We start from the raw sequence: 20,305 nt of genomic DNA, 5'->3' as shown, positions 1-20,305 counted from the left end.
CAGCTTGGTTCACTCTCCTCTTCACCTCCACACAGGGAGAAAAGGTAGTGTTCCACTGGTTAGAATCTGACTGTGCAGCAGAGAAACAGAGATCTATAAAATGTAAACAATGACAGAGCAGAAAAGCACACATGGTGAGGTACCTCACTCAGTCTGAGTGCTTGAGAGTGTCTCTACATTTCCCTCTCTGCTACTGCAGATCAGTAACGTGAGCTCTGAGTGCGGCTGTGTGTGCCCAGCAGCCCCGCGGGCGCACCGGAAGGACTCGTCTCCAAGGATGGATTTTAATACCTGTTTTCACTTGCAGGCAGAAAGAAGCACTTCCCCTGTGCCAACTTAAACTCAGAGCTGCATTACTTCTGAGGCTGTTGTTACTTTCTCCAGAACTCAGTGCTCATTGAAGGAAAAGACCTCTGTCCCCATGAACCACGAACTGCTCGCAGGAGTTCTGAGAACGGCCTCGCTGAACCCACCTGAACACAGCCTGGAGCCACCCTGCTCCCCTGGGTGAGCTGATAACCTGGGACTATATTCCCTGTAAAATGCTAAAGCTGCATTACTGCTCTGCTTCACGTGGGCCAATTAATTCAGCTTCTCCCTGCATGCTGTGGTTTCTCAAAGCCATTCAAGTACAGATGCACCAGTTTGTTTATTCAAGCTTTTGCATCCAGAGCTGGCTTGGGTATTTCCACTCAACTCTGTGGCACATCACTTTGGTACAGTGCTGTTCTAGCATAACTAAGTGTAAGAGAACCTCGTGGTGAAAAGTATCTCCCCTTAGGTGAGGCTCTTTAAGCTTTAGTCTGCCGCATTAATCTGATCAGTGGCTGAAAGTCAATGCTGGGAAGTTCAAACTGTCCACAAGAGATACTTTGGTGTTGATGACAAACAGATATTGGAAGAGATCCCTGATGGACACAGGAAATCCCAGAACTTTGGAATCTTTTAAAACACTTATATTTATTTTCAAAATACGTACTTCTGTGTCTGAATTCTGCAGGTTTGGGTTTTTTTTCCATGACATACATGAAAAAGACCAAATTTTAAGTACTGGCATGGCTAAAATTATTTTCTAAGTTCTCATTATCACATCCTTTTGATATATATATAGTCTTGTCTCTGACAACCCTTAGGATGTGGCTGCTAAGATCACTTCCCACGCCTGCTGTTTTAACTGCTTCAACCTGCTCTCTGCATTTCTTCACTGTAATCCCTCCTGTTCTATTTCAATACAGGATACCCCAGACACTGTGCCTCCTTCGTTACAATCACGTCCACACCAGAACACACTTATTAGTTAAGGTTAGGAATATCTGCGACTTGCTTCTTCCCAAGATATCCACGGTACCTGGGAGAAGCACATAAATATCTGCAAAATCCTATTTGTTCTTGGCTCCTCTACCACTTTCCTGCAGAAACTGAATCAGGGAGGAAGGAGCTGGCTGATGGTGTGCTGTGGAAGCTACCTGTGCAATGTCCTTTTGAAAGCTAACAGATAACATCTTTCCAGGGCAAGGCAAGGCCCCACTTACCACCTGTGTTCACAGGCACTATGGTAACACAAATCACAGCAGCATGTTCTACTTCAGGTGCAAGACAGATGCAGAAGAAGACAGAATTATCTGACCCCTGTTACTCCAAAAGTTCATTTGGAAGTCAGTTCTTTCCAACATGTGGATAGAGATTTTTGATGCTGCACAGAGGAAGTCAAGTGGAATGTATCCCTGCACAACAAGGAATAAAGCAGCTGGAGTAGCCCTGCTTCTCTCTCCCCAGTCAGCTCACCAGACAAGAAAGATCAGCTCTGTATAAGGTTTGCTCACCTTGATGGAAGTTCCACAAGGAGGTTGTAGCTCACATCCAAAACTTCCAGTTTCTTTGCTTCACAGGCCCAGTCTGGGACACACTGCAGCTGATTGCTGAGAAAAGCAAGGGGGAAAGGCTAGCTGCCAGCAGTCCACATGGAACAAACCATGACACCAGTGACAGCCAAACCAAAAAGAGCAGGCAGAAATTCAACAACAGTATCCCAGCTAGCCATGTGGAATTCATCTCCCTGTTGCCAGTGCGATGCAGCCTGAGCTGGTGCCTGACTGGCAGCACTGGTGCAAGGCTCTGGCCATCGGCTTTTCTGACATCAGCAGAACAGGCCACCCCACACTGTTCTGCTATAACCCAGACCTGAAGTGAAAAGTGATCTGGTGTGCTGCCTTACAGGTCTCATGGTGCTGCCCCAAGAGCAGATGCAGGCCCCAAAGCCAACAGCAGAGTCATGACAGCTACTGTAAATGTTTGCTCTGCTGATGACACTCAGCCCAGTAAGCTCCACAAGTTCTGTGGTTGCTGCTTGGCTTTTTTTTTGCTGATTACAGCCTAAAACTGAAGGACAGCCAGTCACCTAGACTGGTCATACTGGTTCAGAGGGGCTTCTGGTTTGAAAAACTATAATCACTCTTTATTGCTGGGCTTCCCAGCTCTATTATGAAGATGGAATGCCTCCCCTCAATTGCTCTCAATTCTTTCAAAAGCTTAAAAGGTCCAGAAAATTGCTGCAGGAAATAGCAAAGGTGTCCAGCTATTTGCTTTTTATCCTGTGGCACAGAGTCACTTACTGAGAGAGTTCTAGACATGTCAGTTGACCAGGAACCGGATAAATATTGACAGCTGTCAGACCTGATGAAGTAAAGCAATAAATCATGATTGCAGAATTTCAGAGGGAAAACAGCACAGAGCAGCAGACAGGCTAGCTAGCAAGTCAGACTCATATTGACACTCAAGCTCTCTACTCATCCTTCCCAAGGCCAAGCTCACCCTTCATACATCTGCCAGGTGGCACTACAGCTTTTCACTATCCTGTTTCTCCATCTGTCACATGGTGCACCAGAACAAAGGAGGACTGCACTTTGTGAACTCCCAAACAGACCTCACTGGAAGACAGTAACTGAAAACCACAACCTCCCTGCTACACAGCCTGTGCATGTACACACGTGACCCCTAGGACCTGACCCCAGGACACACATCAAGTACAGTCTCACTAGTGTAAAATAAGCACAAGCTGGGTTTTTTTGCTTGTGTTGGTGAGGGCAAAGGGCTGTTCTCATTGTTCCCAGGGCTGAAAGGAAGAAGGCAGGTGAAGAAGACAGACACATACAGTTGCTGTTGGCATAGAGGGCCCGAAGGGAGAAGCCACTCAGCGTCAACTCTTTCAGCTTGTTCCGCTCGCAGTGCAGCTGCTCCAGGCTGCCCAAGCAGCTCAGATCCAGATCTGTCATCTGGTTGTCTCGTAAATCCACGTAAGTCACAGACTTGTTCACTTCCAGAGTGTCAGCTGCTGCTCTCCTCAGGTTGTTCAGCCTAAACTCCAGAGATCACAAAGTCAGAAAACGAGACACTGAACACAGGACATCAGCAAGGAGAAGAAAGAGGAGGAGAGGAAGAGTTCTGGCAAAGTCTAATGGCAAAGGTGGATTTCAGGCAGTGAGTACAAAGAAAAAGATCTCTTCTGTCTGCACTGCTATGTGAAACCATCTTACTCATTCCCCAGTGCTTAGAAGATTTTAAAGAGCAGTCTAGGAATCAGAAGCCAGGCCAAAGGACAACTGCTTTGCACTGACACAGGAAGTTAGTGAGAGATTAGACACTAGCCTGCTTGCCACAGACAAAAAGTTCTTTGTCCCTTTCTGAGAGCTCTGCAGTTGGCAGTCTGGAGAATCAGGATCACATCTGGGGGCAGGGAGGGACAAAAAAAAAGGGTAGGAGAAATCAAAGAGCTACTGAAGCTACTGAAGCATATCAAAAGAGGAAACTGGAGGGCTGAATCACATTCAGTGGCTTCAGACATCGCTGTTAACCTTGATTCTCTGAGTGAATCCTGCACACCCTCAGACATGAAACACCCTAAGAGCTAAAGAAGCAGTAAGAAAAAACCAACACATCCAGTTTACCGCAAAATGTAAGAGAAATGACACAGCGCCCCTGCTGTAAAGGGAAAGCAGCAAGCAATCTTTTCTACACAATGTGCAAGTTTCTCCCCCTTACCTCAGGTCAACACTTTTGATGTGGCTCATGCGGTTCAGCACCGCAAGGTCCAAGGTCTCTAGCAGGTTCCCTGCCAGGGCTAGTTTGTCTAAGATGATGAGTTTCTCACAAACTGCTGGCAGTTCACAGAAGTTATTGAACGAAAGCCCAAGACTGCTGAGCTGCTGCAGACTTCCCAGTTCTTCTGGTAAGGATGTGAGGAAATTCCCATCAAGCCAGAAGGTCTGGAGACTGCAACAGAAAAGAGAAAAAAATAACTCAGCAGAGGGGACTGAACATCACACTTAGCATTTGCACTGGATTCCCTTCTACAGCTAGTTGGTCTCAGTGCGTTCATTTTTTAAAGCTACCTAACAGGTAATTTGATTCTGACACACATAAAATTCCTGGATGACTTTATTACCTATATAATGGGCTTGGAACTGCGCGTGTGCAGTATCAGACAGTGCCCGATTTTCACGTTTACTCTGTTTCAGTAAGGCAGCACCTGTGATTCAAGGCATCATAACTGATTAAGGGTATTCCTAGGTTATTCCAAAATAGGAAAAATCCAGTGATGTCCTCTATTAGAAAATGGATTTACACTACTGTATTTTACACAGCTAGTAGAACAGGCAGGAAATCACAAATATCACTGATAGCTTACTATCCACCAGTTGCTTAAAGGGCAACTATATAAATATGCTGTGGTATCTTAATTTTCAAGGAGAAAAAAACAAAACCAATTTATTGGACATCTTGGTTCCTGACCTTCTGATGGAGCCAAATCCATCATCCACTCTGCACAGCCAGAACAGGCAGCCCCAGCACTTGTACTTTCACAAGTAAATCAGCTGCAATAAGTGAAGCACTGAGAGTATTTATGGCCACAGATAAAAGCAATGTACTCACTTCAATAGTTTGCCAATCTGCCTGGGCAAGTAGTGAAGTCCATTACAGGAAATGTTAAGTTCTGTCAGAGTAGAGATCTCACACAGTGATACAGGAAACTCTCCCAGTCTGTTATGAGACAGGTTCAGGCTCTTCAGCTGAGAAAACCTATTGCCAACAATACTAGTTAATTCACAAACCTCCAAGGTCTCAAAACAAAAATACACAAAATCAGTCATAAAGGTTTTCTAAGTCTTTGTGCACCAGTGATACAGTTATCTAACTTATTATGGGAGGTTCTACACAGCTGTGACTTAAGTCACTGATAATTTGTAACCCTGTAGTAGTGCTCTAAGTGATCAAACATCATGTTTTTACAGCAGAAACTAGGAAGACTCCTCTACCCTGAATCCTGACAGGCTTCCTCCCAGTGACTAAGATTATGAAGACTAAAACCCCCTCAGTTCAAAATATTGACCTTCAAACAATTTAGAGTAACAGCCTGCAATTACACAGCTTGGGGAGACAGGAACTTAAAACCACAAACTGGAACTGTTCTGAGAATCAAACAGAGGAGTGGGATATCCTTCTCAAGCTAGGCACAACAGCAGGCCAAGCAGGGCTGCAAAAGGGAACGCCAGGAAAGTGCTGGCTTCAAGCTGGGAAACTCCAAGACCTGCACCCAGAGGTCCTTGGAGGAGATCCCAGGTTCTGAGTGCCACTTACTTGGCAGACTACCACAGATCCAGCCACACAAGCACTGACACAGCCCTCACAGTCACTACAGTCCCACCTGCGCTCTGCAGAGGGTTGGCTACTCCAGCTCCTTCTATCGCTCTGAGAGGTCCAAGCAGAGAGAAGAAATTAAGCATGGGCTGGGCAATAGGGAAGAGTCTCTACCTCTTTCTACAGGAAACAAAAGCATTCCCCCCCAAGCAATAACCTTCCCATTCCAAACAGGAGACATTAGAAATCAATTCAGTGGGGAAACTATCATTGTATTTTATGAGACAAATGCAAATGTAATGTAATATACCAGAGAAGTTGTTTTTGGAGACATACTTCATTCACCTGCTCCACCTATGTACCTTCTGCTGGGCAGTGGTGAGGAGCTGTTATTGATTTTGAAGCCAATGTTTTAACATGGGTAAAAGACCCCACAAGGTTAATTAGCCTGGGGGAGAATATTACTGCTAGCTTGAGATGTCTTGAAGTGTTAGACTGAAAAGTTTTGGGTTTTTTTGTTCTTTATAGGGATTCCTTTTTCAGATTCAGAACACTTGGAGTGGTTTGTGTAGGAGCTGTGCATCCTGTTTATCTGTTTTGCTTCACAGTCTTTGGGGGGCCCTTGTTTGGGATTATTTTTTTCTTTTTTCTTTTTTAAGAGTGAGGATATTGGAAACTTGGCCATGGGTTACTTGCTTTGAGAAAGCACCCTGTCATAAGTAAGGGCATTGGCATTTTATGTTTGCTTCAGCCACGGACTCTTTTGTAATGCAACCAGAAGCCAAGGAGAAAGCTGCTGTATTGCCAACGACCCTCCTAAAGAGAAGGCACTGCCTGATGCCATGGTCTAACAACAATACAAAACCAGAAACTTGCAGACCAAATTTCACAATGGAAATAATGAGGATAAAACTACAGATTTGAACTTTTCTCAGACTGTTCAGTGTTCAGAGATTTAGGACATATGACAGTACTCAGGTGCTGGAATCAGAAAAACACTTTAAGGAAACTGCTTTCTCTGGAGTTCTAAGATGGCTCTTTGCCATTACCAGAGTGTGGTGAGAAGCTGCTCCCAACAGGCATGGCATTAAATGCAACAGCATCAGCAATTTTTAGAATTCCTCCCTCTGCAACAGCATCAAAGCAAACATGAAAGGGGCATCTAAGTTTCCAAGAGCTGGAGAGAACCTGGTACATGGCACAGCATGGTCTGAGCCTCCTCCAGCAGAGTTGCCCTTCCATTCCTTCTCCTTTGCCCCCATATTCTTAAGCAGCAGGGATGCAGGAATGGACTCTCATTCATATGTGAACCATGTATTATAGGGAATATGGATCCCCAAAGAGTCATGGCTCCTCAAGGTTTGGTCTGTGCTCTCACAGGGTATATGGAGAGTACAGCAAAGAGGTATGGAAATACAGCAACAAATCCTCAATGGGATGACCATCCTTTGTTCAGCAGCCCAAACTGGTACTGACCTGAAACATTTCCAGTTTAATGCAACACCCTGCACTGCTGCCAAAGCACCCCAGTACAGACCTGTACTGACTAGCTGGAATGGTGATAACAGACCAGTGTGCACACATACACACTTCTCAGTGCAGGTCAGACTTGGGAATGTTTCCCAGAGAAGGGAGTTACTTTAAAGGCAGTATGTTAAATAAAAAATAAGCTAGGAGATGTAACTAGACAGATGGGGTTATTTGTTTTTCTGTGCTTAACATTTTCCTTTTAGTTAATTACTCTTGTTCCATTATTATAGCTACAGCTAATTAGACTCCTAGAGCTTCAAAGATTTCCTCAGAGGAAGAGATCTGATCATTTCAAAAAATCCTGTGTTTTGGAACTGCCCATCTCCAGGCACTGATAACATCTATTGTAAGTGAACAAGCTTTTTCATTTGGGCTGTGACCTGAGAAGCATCCTACAAAACCTCAGAAAGAACATGTGTTCAAAAGGCAATGAGCAGCTTTATGTGGGCTACCTAATGCTACCTGTTTATGCAAGACTGTGTGAAGTGAGGGCTTCTTTTATGGCTTTTGTTTGTTTGAGGATTTCAGCTTCATCAGACATAGTCACTGCCAGGAAAAGAGTCGAGTTTCTGACATGTCAAATCTCTTGTTGACTACATGCAAGGTCAAAAGAAATGTCAAGCCCCTTTGCTGATCCTGTGAACCAAGGACACCGCATTTTAGAAAACGACGTTCTGACATGGTTTTCAACATCATACAATGTACTTAAAGAGAGAAGTAGAAAGCAAAGTCTTGAACTATTTTAAGCAGCTTTTCTGATAACAGAATCTACCACAATCTATTACAAAGAAAACTTTTAAACAAGTTTTGAATTGAAACAAAACCAGACTAGGTTCCAGCTCTCAATGAAACAGCTGAGTGGATTTTTTCCCCCATATATCCTCATGGATAGCTAGACATCTCATTACTCTGCAGGGATAAAATTGAGTAACCTGGTAATAAGCTCCTGGAGATAAACAAACCAAAACCACAACAAAAAACCAAACCCAAAGCAAACAAAACCCTGTAGAGTTTTGCAAAGTTTCTCCAAATACATTTTTTTTAAGGCACAATGTGTTCCAAACACAGAGCTATTTGATAACACTACTACAGGCCTCCTAATGGCTTTTGAAATTCACAGAGTGACTCCTTGAATTATTTGTTAATGTGGCTGGAGCAGATATCAACAGACTAATTTTCCTTTAGATTTTCATGGTTTTTGAGAATTAATTAGGACTATTTTTGTAAGACTCCTTCACTTACCTAAGATGACTACATGATGCTTCCATACCATCACACAACTGCCATTCCCTTAGAAGTGTATCATTACATGTTCCTAAAGCAAAGCTGGAGTCTCACAGACCCTCTGTCAACTAAGAACTTGCCACAACAGGCTCAGATCTGCACTCATTCCTACAAACACCCACAACAGCAGCTTTATGTTTTCTCTCAGATTTATTTTATACCCCAAAATGTTCTGTTTAGCAAACAGCCTTTTATTACTACTGCATCCTGTCCATACAAATTACATATTGCTCCACAAGTCTCATCTCAGACCAAACTTAGCACAAGGAACCTGTGGTAGTTAATGAATAGTGTAAACTGATGGAAGCTTAAGCCTGCACACACTGTTCAGATCTGCTTCCTACTCCCCTCATTTGTTAGAGCTTCCCCAAGGTCAATCTTTTTACCATCCCACAAGCACGGGCAATACACTCCCCCTCCTCTTCATCCCTGGATGCACGTGTCAAGAACTCCAAACGTAGAAGTAAAATAATTCTTTGCAGACCTGCAAAGAGAGTCAAGACTCCCTGCTCCACTTGATCTCATAAAATTGTGTCGTAGGTTGAGGTAGATGATGTCTTGACTGTAGAAGAGGTGCTCAGGTACTTCCTCAAGGCTGTAGCATGAAAGATCAACCATGCTAAGTCGCATAGACACAACCTGAAAAGAAGGAGGAAGAGCTGCAGCTATGCAACTGTTTTATCTGGAAGTCTAATGGAAGGCCAAAGGATGCCAGTGGTAAACAATCTGCAAGAACATGAGGGAACCCCCTTGTACCCACTAGGTCGAGTCCATAGAGTATGAGTCTATGACATTTGCTACTACTGTTCCTGCAAGTCCCCTGAGAAGGATGCATATCTGGATACCAACCAGGACACACAGAGAGCCCAGCTCTGTATGTGCAACAGGCGCTGCCTGAAAGCCAGACTGTAAAAGCCCAAACCTCATGGAGAAAACTCTTACATTAGGCTGAGAAAACTGCCAAGAATGCCTAATCTCTGAGTGCCTTCCAAAGATGCAAGCAGCAACAGGAAGCAGTGGACTTTCCAATTCAGACCTTTAAGGCTTACAGAACCTCCTAGCTACTCCTTCCAACCTTCTTTTGTTAGCTAATCTACCCTAAACTAATTTTATATTTAACAACCTTTTTAACAGATAAATAAAATACTTACATGAGGTTAAAGCATGGCTCAGCATTAAGCTACTACCATCTAATTGTACTTTAATGTGGAATAAGGACACAGCTCTGAACAAATGGCACTTCTCTTGATGACCTATGATCTCTGTGTCAACTCAAACCTCCCAGGCTAGCCCCATGCCAGCCCAGGCAGAGTCAAGTATGGCCACAGGTGCAATTTACAGGTTTCTGCAGATGTAAAGTCAGTCAGTGCCTGGGATTTGCTCTAGGGACTCTCAATAGGGGTGAAAAAAAGCAGAACTGCTACTTAACATTGATGCACAGGCAGAGAGAGGAAAGAAGGCTAAAAGAAAGCCTCTGTAGTCCTGAGCACGTAAGGAACAAAGAAAGCCAGAAAGGCTCCTGGATACTTTCTCTAGCATCATAGCTTCATCTCTGCCTGCATCAGAAAACCCTTCTTACCCCTTTACCCACCACCCAAAGTACTGCAGTCTCCAGGGCCTCACCGTGCACGCCTGCCGGTGCCACCGCTGGTACTCGGCCAGTGTTTCAAAGGAAACATGGTATGTTTGAGCTTGTGCTCCAGCAGATGTGAAAGCCAGTGTGTACTGTCGACGTTTAATCTCTTCCACCTGCAAGGGAGAATTGAAAACAAATCAGCCAGCCTAAGCTCCAGCAACTACAATGGATCTGAAGTCTAGGCTGTTTTACCAACCACCAATAACGTTCATGTTGATGAAAACACAGTGGTAAAGTTATTGAAGAGACACAGAAGTAAATCACAGAATAGTTTGGGTTGGAAGGGACCTTTAAAAGTCACCTAGTCCAACACCCCTGCCCCGCCCAACCTGAACTGGAATGTTTCCTTCCAGCAATGGGGCATCTACCACCTCTCTGGGCAACCTGTCCTACTGCCTCACCACCCTCATTGTAAAAAATGTCTTCCTTACAGCTAGTCTAAAAATACCCTCTTTTGCTTTAAAACCATTACCCCTTGCTCTGCTAAAAGGTTTGTCCCCATCTTTCTTATAAGTCCCCATTAAGTACTGAGAGGCCAAAACTTTAACACCTTTTCTGCTGAAGGAGATCTCAGTAGTAGGAATTTCCAGAGTGCCCCATTCCCAACACTGGCTACTGAAGTGAAAGCAGAAGTATTGCCTTTTTGGTTCAGCAGCCTTGAGACCTAAGCTCAGCAAGTAGAAAAGGGCTGTACAACTCTCTGCAGTCGCTAGCACAGCAACTTGATACAAAAGCCTAGATTAACATCTTGTGGATAATACCTATTATTAGAATCCCTTGTTCCTTCCTAAGCCATAGGAAGCTAACCAAAGAAGCCTTACCTTCCCTCCAACAAGAGGCAAGATATGCATCTTTCCTGTGTGGCTGTCTTTCACAGAGGACACGATGAGGCACGTACCACAGAGAATCACCAAGCGCTCTGCCCACTTGTGCAGCTGGGTCTTTCCTTTGCGCACGTTATAGACTCCAGAGAGCAGGACACGGTCCAGCTGTTCCACCTGACATGGCTTTTCTGAAGAAACAGCAATAATAAAAAGTAATAACAGTATTTACTCTCCGTTTCTATTTATTCTCAGCTGTGAGTACAGGCAGCAGCACAGCTGTAACATGCAAAATGAGTTATTGTAAAGAACAAGTAAAGACAACCAAAGTCTCATGCAGAGGATAAACAACTCTGTCAGCACAGTGATGTCTGACAAGCCACACTGCATGCCCTTCAGTACAACACTGCACCGTGGTTTTAGTCTAAGTCTTAGCAAACCTACACACTTGGCAAATACCCTTAATTCGGATGCAACAGAAAAGCAAACTGGAACTCTTGTTGAGTCAGCCAAACTCACAGAAACCATGCAAAAAGTGGCTGCTACTGGGCTTTAAAGGAAGACCCACAGAAGAAAGTGACTTCCCTGAGTGTGATTCAAGTGAAGGGATTCCAGCACTGACAATGACCATCGTGCTGTGTGTGCTGCTAGCTATGACTCTGACCTGTGACGCAGAATTCTTCTAACCCACATACATTTACATTTAGAACATCCTACCTCCCTGTGCCTTCTTTTCTTTCTGGTCAAGATAATGATAAACCTCCCAGGCTTTTTCAAGATTCTGGCCACTGTTCATACCATCCTACTGGCTAGGAATACTTTCCAAATAGTGACTTAATTGGATACTTTAAAGAAGAGTAGTAAGTCTGGCCTGATATACCCATGAGTTTCAAGTGGTAAGAATCTCTGCAGATTAAATTTATATTATTTTTATCCTAAGTAATTCCTAAGACAGACCCTGGGCAACAGGTCCAATGTTTTACTCAGGAGAGGATCAGTTTTTTTAAAAGTTGCTAATGACATGCTGCTTCTGGCTTGAACTGCCTCACGAGCATCCCAACATCCACGAGCAGCACCAACCTACAGGTATTTATATCCCTCTTGCTCACTGGAGTCAGAAAGAGGAATCAAGAGGCCAAAGTATATGCCAGACCACTGACAGAAACTAATTAATCTGCTGGAAAGAGATTCTCAATATTGGTTAAGCATGCCCCACCTCCAAACACAAACCATATTCCAGACTTTATCAGGAACAAAAAACCTAAAGTAGTTCTGTTTTTCAGGTTGACAGTTTGATCTTCAGCCTGCCAAAGTTAAAGTGGGGTCCTGATGTCTATACTAGGCTGAATTTAGCTGAAATATTTAGCTGGTTTTTTACAACAGTGGCTTTGTTTCAGGGACATGATGTTTGGCATAAGATGTCCTTTAATGGTAAGAAACTCCAGTGATCCACAGAAAAAACTGCTTTGACTTTATCAAGCTAGAAGACTTGCCCCAGACTTATAAGCAAATAGTATTATGGGAGTAGTGTCTTACTGCCTCAGCATCATTGTTCTGAGTGCCAGATGTAACTAAGAAGCTACACCAATCCTCCAGTTTCCCAATCTTCTCTGAAACACCTATGTCCTAGTGCTAAGAAAACATCCAAGGGTGATGTTCAAGGTCTTCTACTCTGAATCCCAACTATTTCACAGCTCCTCAAAGCTACAAGTAAGAATGGCCTTAACATCTAGGCAAGTTCCTGTCACTCTTTAGCTCCTGAGCTTGGCCTTCCACATCACTGTGATCATGCTTGACTCCATGGTCCTGTTAGTGAGCACAGGCTTCTCCACGGAGAGCAAGGACACAGGTCATCCACAGACAGAGCCAGCACTGCTAACAGTGCCTGACAAGTGACACAAGCCCAGATGCAGCAATACAAGGAATCAAGACAATTCCCCACCAGTGACAGAGCAAGGAGCAACAGTTTTAAACTGAAAGAGGGTAGATTTAGGCAGACACAAGGAAGAAATACAGTGAGGGAGGAGAGACACCGGCACACGCTGCCCGGAGAAGCTGTGGATGCCCCATCCCTGGAAGGGTTCAGGGCCTCAGGCTGGGTGGGGCTTCTAGTGACCTGATTCAATAAAGATGGCCCTGCCCAAGGTTGGACTAGATGATCCTTGAAGGTCCCTTTCAACCCAAAGCATTCTATGATTCTGAGAAGCACTCCTCTGGCTAAAATGCATTACTTTGTGCCTTATGCTCTCAGCTGCAGGCTGTACAAAACAGCCACAAACCTCCACAGCTTCCCTCAAATCCCTCTCCCACCTTTAAGAACCACTCTGTCAGCATTTCTTTTACTTTCTTAAAACAGGTCTCCTGAACACTCCCTAATCCTTACACTTCTTCCTTCACAGCCTCTTTCCAGGCAGGACTTGGCCTCCCACACCGACAGAAACTACTCAATTCCATTTTCTCCCGACTACCTACCTGCTCCCATGAAACTGAGTCAGCATTCCTGCATCTTCAGCTGTTCCTACCTGACACATCCAATCTGAATTGCCCATCTTTTCCTCAGAAGTTCTCTACAGATCTATGCTTGATGCCTCTCCTCCTCACAGCTGGTGTAACTCTTCTCTACTCCTCACTGTGTAAATCCAGACCCTATGCATTTCATGCTTCTTTCTCACCCCATTATACACAACCCTGTCCTGCTTGCCCTGCCCACAGCTCCCAGGCAGAAGGGGTTTGTCTCAGGTGAAGGGGTGGAGAAGCCGATTTCTTTATTCCATCTTTTGACAGTGAATAAACAAATGATGGCTAGCAGCTCAGCCTGGCTGCCCAGCTCCACCACACAACAACCATTTTCCGTTAGAAGTATTTAACAGTAATGAAATAATTTCATTATCAGCTTTTCTCCCCCTTATTTCTTTTGTATTCCCTCTCCAGTCAATACCCTTTCTGACTAGCACCACACACCAGCTGGGCTGTAACTGCCGTGCTGTTGCTCCTCCTGCACATGGTATTCTGCTCACACTGATCTCAGAGGCCACTCAGAAGCCTTGTCTGTGCAATGAAACACGCTGGGTTTCTAACAGCAGCCTGTGTTATTCCTATCCAGCTGGCACTCTCACTCTCCATTTATAATCTGCAGAGCTATCTGACCAGGACCTTCCTTGCCCAGGAATCTTCTGGAAGTACAGTCTTCAGGCTGAACACAACATGTTTCTGATCCCATTAGTTGTGAACATTGGGAACCAGAGAGAGCAGAGAAGTTTGTACCCTCCTGCAGAGCTGTCTGTTTCTCAAGCCAGGGTCAAGAGAACTACAGAATTGTGGGGCTTTTCCTAGTAATCTTGAAAACTTGCTATTTTGAGAAGGACTTAGAGGTGCTTGGGGTGCTTGATGCAGCCATCTATAAACCCAGCAGGTCAACAGCATCAGCTGAGCTCCACCCCATAGTTACAGGTACAGGAACTGTGACAGGGTGCACACACACAGGCAACGTCTTACCGCTGTAAAAGCGAATCATACAGCTGAGATCAGCGTGTGCTGCCTCCTCCTGCACTCTGACAGGGTCATCAAAACCCAACCCAGCCAAGTAGTCATACACAATCTGAAGGGGTTTTTCTGTGGGCTCCAGTCTCCTGTCAAAACATACAAGAAAGTCGTTTGAGAATGCAGAAAAGATTAAGTATCATTGCAGCTAAAGGGTAAGGAATACTGACATGCTGGCTGTCCTGCTCCTCTGAAAAGGTCTGGCAAGCACACATCCTTGGGGTCTGTGCTTCCTGCTTGTCCAGCAGCACTTAAGAACTGTAGCACTTGAAGAATTACATTGCAGAAGGGAAATGGAGAGGAAAAACAGTAGCCCCCCTCCTCTGCCCAAGCCACACAATCCATCATGATGGTTTCCATTCTGTGTCTTTAAGGAGCACTAGGAGGAAACAATGATGAGGAACAAAACCAGAAATCCTGCACAAAAAGGAGAATGCCAAATAATTAAAAATACCTAATAAAAAAAATCTCTACTTAAATTTCTCTTCCAAATGCAGCTGAGAGCAAAGTAAATGAGAATCCTCCTGAAGAATGACTCTTAAAAAGAAAAAATACATCTCCCAACTCCCTCAGTCCTCATCAGTGCAGGATCCTCATGCTTTAGCAAGTTAACTCAACCAGGACATTTAAAGAAAAGACAACAACAGATCACAGCAAGTATTCAGCAGCTAGCTGAGCGAGAGAAAGTTCTCCTGGAACTCAACTCCAGGTTTAATATACTCTGAAGAGATGTTTTCTGATCCTGTCATCCCACTTCTTCCAGAGATACTGAATTTATTTTCAGCAATAAAAATAACAGCTTCTTGCTAAATTAGAAGTTTTACTTTAGGGGAAAAAAATAGTGTAAAAGATTCAGCACTGAAAATCTAAGATGGGAGTTAAAATAAATTGTTCCAGTGGTCCACTCGTTATCCACCATTAAAAATTCTCATCTTTAATTGAAAAGTGCCTCGCTCCAGATTATGGTCACTGGACCTCAAGTTGCCACCTGTTCTTCAAGCGGGTGTTTATGCATCGTGAGGCTCTCTCAAGCTCCCTTTTCACAACGAGGACCCACCTGCTTTTAGAATTGTCTTGCAGTAGGGTTGGGGTACTTTGATCCAGGGTAATTTTTACCACTGATTTTTTATCCCCCCTTAGCTTACCAGCTAAGTAAGCACCACGACCGTTCTCTGTATCCATGCACCGACTGCACACCATACAGAGACTTCTTGGTTCCACTCAACATTATTAACATTCCTGGATCAAACCTGCTCTCCATTATTTGGCAAAGTCATTCCTATCCCTTCAAACCCACAACTCCTCCTGCATGGCAGTTTTGACAAGCTGTAACCTCCCCTCTCTCTTCTTTAGTGCTGGGTACACTTGGGTTTTACTGAGACAGGGCCCCCTGAAGAGCAGTGTGTTTCCAGAGAATGCGGAACCATCCTGATCAGCCTGTTCCACTGACTTCTCAGTACTCATCACTCCTTCCAGCCTCGCCTTCCTGAGCTGTTGCCTTTCTTTTAGCCACAGACTGCTAGCAGAGAGGCTCTTTACCTTTCTTCATCTGACATACACCAGTGCCTCATCCAACAATCCAGCTTACACTGAGTAGCAGTTTGCAGTTTCTAAGACAGAAGCCAAGGAGCTTTACTGGTTTATGTGTTGCCTTTCTACCAGTGACACTGGAACACAGAATGGTTGGGAAAGACCTTTAAAGGTCTTGTAGCCCAACCCTCCTACCATGAGCAGGACATCATGAGACACACAGAATCCCACACTGGTCTGGGTTGGGAGGGACCCCAAGGATCACAGAGCTCCAACCCCCTGCCACAGGCAGGGCCACCAACCTCCAGGCCTGGAGCTACACAAGGTTGCCCAGGGCCCCATCCAACCTGGCCTTGAACACCCCCAGGGACGGGGCAGCCCCTTCCAGCCCCTCACCACTCTCTCTGCAAAGAACTTCCCCCCCAATATCTCATCTAACCCTTCCCTCCTCCAGCTTTAATCCATCCCCCTTGTCCTGCCTTTATCTACCCTTTCAACAAGTTGATTCCCCTGACATCTTCAGCTAGATCAGGTTGCTCAGAGCCCTGTCCAGCATCAGGCACTGCACCAAGTGACGAATGCCTCTGGTGACCGAGCTTGACATTTCAAAGCACCGAGATCCAGTTTGCTCAGCAAGACCTGTCTTCTACTGAACTGTGCTGGCTCACATGCACCACTTACACCACATCTTAATGTGAAATACCTTATCACTGTGCATACCAAACCCTTCTGCTGCTTCTCAGTTGAAGAACAAGAATGTTTCTGATTTTTAAAAGGATTACACCATAACATTTCTACTGTCACTGACAGTTTTACAAATGCTGTTGTGTGCTTAAGGCAGGACTGATTCACAAATACCATTCAGGAGTATCTAGTCACCCAGGCTTTCTTTGTAGCCAACAGGACATACCTCAAGAAGTGAAATAACCTCAGGTATTTCAAGCACATCCACTACAACTCTCTCACCTCGCACACAAGACCTCTGGTCACAGACAGGGTTACTCTCAGAGTTATAGTCCAAAACAACACAGTTTCTAGCCTGAAAAGACAATATGGTTGACACAAAGCTGGTCCAGAAAGCCAATTCTTACTGCCCGACGTTTGCTAAGCCCGATTAGCACAACTTTGCTACCCTCCTTTTGTTTTACATGGAAACACATAAACCTGCCAGCCAGAAGCCTGCACATGTAACAAACCCCTGAGCCTCACTTCAGAGATTCTCTTGCAGCTTCTACTCATAAACTGATGTCAAGCCTTGCAGACATCAGTCAGCCCTAAGTATGATGAGGAAGTTACTGGCAAATTTCAGTCCATAAAGAGACTTTATTTAACAGTCAAAGGAGGAAAATCTTGATCTCTCTCTTCAAATTCACTCAAAGGATCACACCCTGATAGAGCTGGTTTGCTTGGAAATCTGTACTTATTCCTTCGCTGAGTGAACTAGTGGGATTAAATTTTAGTTTACAGGGTATCAGTGGCCTTCACCAGTTGTAAATGTTGTTCACTCACACCAACGTCCGTCGCTGGTCATAATTTCTGGTTGATTTTTAGGAGTTATCCCAACTTTGTGAAGCTTCCAAGGAGACCAGAAGCAACATTGGAAATAGCAATCTGCTACGTGCTGTAAGTATATTCCAAAGCTCATACGTGCAGCTACAGTTCATGCATCCATTTAAAGCTCAAGATGCAGTCAGGTGCCTGGCAGTATTGCATGCCATCGCTGCACCTACTGCTGGGTTTTGTGCTGGTGCTTTTTTAAAAATAGAAAAAAACATTTGGCAAACTGCCTCTTCTTTCTGCCCCTTCTTTAAACCAGTGAAAGAAATAAAAGCCTAACCAGATCCCATGGTTTCCAAAATAAAATGGAAAAGAGCTTCCAAACCACTCAAACCAACCAACCCAAAGAGGCAAACAGGACTTTCTATAGATCCAGCAGCTCAGAGCCAACCACTTCTACAAACGTGTCACTGAGGTTTACGTGATCGTGTTTTACTTCTTCCCCTACAGAAACAGACAGCAGTGGACATGACAGGAAGCTTTCAGAAGAGCTGTCCAAGGTAATTTTGGAAATGAGAAACCTGTGTATGTCTCCTGTAACAGGCAAGCTACCACAAACTGGAACCAATAATAGATTTTTCCCAACAGTGCTGACTCCAGCACTGGTGTATTCTATACTCTTCAGCACAGAATCCAAGAGTATGAGAGATTTAACTGGATCTCCAAATACTTTGCCCAAGTTTCCTTTGACTACCCCTAGATTGCAGTTCTTCTGCTATTAAAGCCTTATGCTTGCCAGAAAGCAGGACCCATGGCTCAGGATCTGTACCCGCTTGAGTGTCATTCTCAAAAAGAATCCTTTAAGCAGCCTGCATCTGGATTTCCTGGGAAACACACCCAAACCCCTCAAACATTACAATTTGGTTGCTGGATGGACTGAGGCTTTCACAAGTACACACTGAGCAATATACTTCCTGCACATCAGAGTTCAGGAAGAACCTTAATACAGCAAAGGGATAAGCACTTTTCCTTTTGCCAGGTTGGCTGGGGCCAGGGCAATGCAGGCTGGATGCCTGCACACATGGAGAACACCCTGGCTGCCACAGCAGCTGCCATCTGACACAGCTCACTATACCCACATCAGTATCACACATCAGGTACTGGACACTTACAACAGTCAGAAAAGCAGCTCTGTTAAGCAACTTGCAAAGGGTAAGGAGACAGGAAAGCCAAGCAAGAGAAGTTGTCAAGTCTCTGCACTTTGTGGTGTTGTGAAGGATGCCCAGTCCAAAGAGGTATGCATTCTATTTTTGTTTAACACCCCCCCCCCCATGGTGTGATTTCTGAACGTGAAAGGATGCTAATGTAAGGAAAGATTCTGTGTAGAAGTCTGTAAAGACCCTTGAGGTGCACTGTGGAGAAGAGAAGAGAGTTCTGATGAAAACTGGCTCCTCTGTATATGAACTCGAAAGAGAAATGCCAAACCACCACCAGGATATCGCTGAATATTCAAAGTGAATGCAAATGTGAGCATTTGACACATTATTACTGTCCAGTGTTCAGTCTTTGGAGGTGCCAAATCAGCCTCTGTCATACTCAGCTTCTGGAGGGAAAAAAAAGTCACCTACTAAAAGGTGACCTACTAAAAGATACTAAAAGGATGAATGATTCTGAAGTTGCTTGGGAGACAGATGTAACTATGGCAAACTGCAATCAGAAGCTTAACAGAGTAACTCATATTTGCAAATATGTTATATTAATGTAATCAGCAAGACTTGCTCAAGGAAGGAATTATCTCAACAGGGCACAGAGATACCTTGAGCATTCTGTCACCTTCCTGTGGACACACAGGCAGGTACCACACAGGCCTGCTTCCTGTTACTCACACGGATGTCACTGAAGCAATGCTGGCAACTCCCATTTCTCTGCTGAGAACAACCCCAGTGGGAAGTAATTCAGGGTAAATACATTCTGAGAACTGCCAGGAACAGACACACCACGATCACCAACTCCTCATGAAACTCAAGACAAAGGTTGACAAAGTGCTAGATGCACCAGAGGAGAGGGAGGTAAACATTCACTACTTGGTATCTGCTTCCAAAACACTGGTAGCAGGACAAATTTGCTAATTAGGGGTAAAGCCTGCCACAAATCAAAGACAGCAACCTCGCAGGAGAAGAGATACAGGTCTTTAGAAGAATCCAAACACAAGAGCCATTTCAAGAGCTACAAAAAGTCAAAGTATTCTTCTCTGAATACACTTACTAGCTTTATCTAGCCTTTTTCATGATGTGCCATAAAGGGTTTGCTCTTCTTTCTAAGAAGTGGAAGCTCTGTTCACTGTTAGGGTCCAAAAAAAGCTGACATCCTTATACATTATTCAACCAATGAATGGACATTTTCAGCTTTCTCAAGGCTACATTCAGGTGTCCATCTGTCCTCATGCAGTATTTCTAACTAACCTATGCCTGGTTCTGATAACCCAGGCTGGGCAAGTCCCCAAAGGGACTTCAGGCATAAACCAAAATCTGATGCTTAAGCCTTCTTTATACAGCCCTTACTACACTGCCTTTCTGTCTGCCTGCAGCCACTTACCCCATAGCTCTCCATAGCAAAAAAGTTACTAACACATAAACGTTACATGACGCAGCTGTTACATGTTTCACCGACTCAGAGTAACTGTTCACAGCTCCTTAAGTAGCTTAAGCTTTCTAGAAGCTAAAACGTTGGTAGCACAGAACGTAACAGAGGAGCACACGAACAGCAGCCTCTACACACGCACATAGACACCTCTGGTTGGAGCACCAGGCAAGCTCTCCCAGCTAAACCACCT

The 20,305-nt window shown here is 44.5% G+C and overlaps 1 protein-coding gene across 1 annotated transcript in view; it reads right to left on the bottom strand.

Annotated features, from left to right (window-relative positions):
• Window positions 1-20,305, bottom strand: part of PHLPP2 (PH domain and leucine rich repeat protein phosphatase 2) — a gene marked incomplete at its 5' end in the record, with an annotated part of 30,320 nt that overhangs the window by 9,113 nt on the left and 902 nt on the right. The window contains 9 exons of the mRNA XM_084270012.1: window positions 1,824-1,919; window positions 2,613-2,673; window positions 3,152-3,354; window positions 4,039-4,269; window positions 4,930-5,076; window positions 8,933-9,087; window positions 10,072-10,197; window positions 10,906-11,096; window positions 14,401-14,534. Coding sequence (XP_084126138.1) covers window positions 1,824-1,919; window positions 2,613-2,673; window positions 3,152-3,354; window positions 4,039-4,269; window positions 4,930-5,076; window positions 8,933-9,087; window positions 10,072-10,197; window positions 10,906-11,096; window positions 14,401-14,534 — 1,344 coding nt within the window. The remainder of the gene's footprint in view (window positions 1-1,823; window positions 1,920-2,612; window positions 2,674-3,151; window positions 3,355-4,038; window positions 4,270-4,929; window positions 5,077-8,932; window positions 9,088-10,071; window positions 10,198-10,905; window positions 11,097-14,400; window positions 14,535-20,305) is intronic.

The sequence above is a fragment of the Gallinula chloropus genome (genome assembly GCF_964237585.1).
Source record: "Gallinula chloropus genome assembly, chromosome: 13".
Classification (NCBI taxonomy): domain Eukaryota; kingdom Metazoa; phylum Chordata; class Aves; order Gruiformes; family Rallidae; genus Gallinula; species Gallinula chloropus.
Note: the sequence above shows the minus strand (reverse complement) of the source record. Positions and strands in the feature narration are given on the sequence as shown.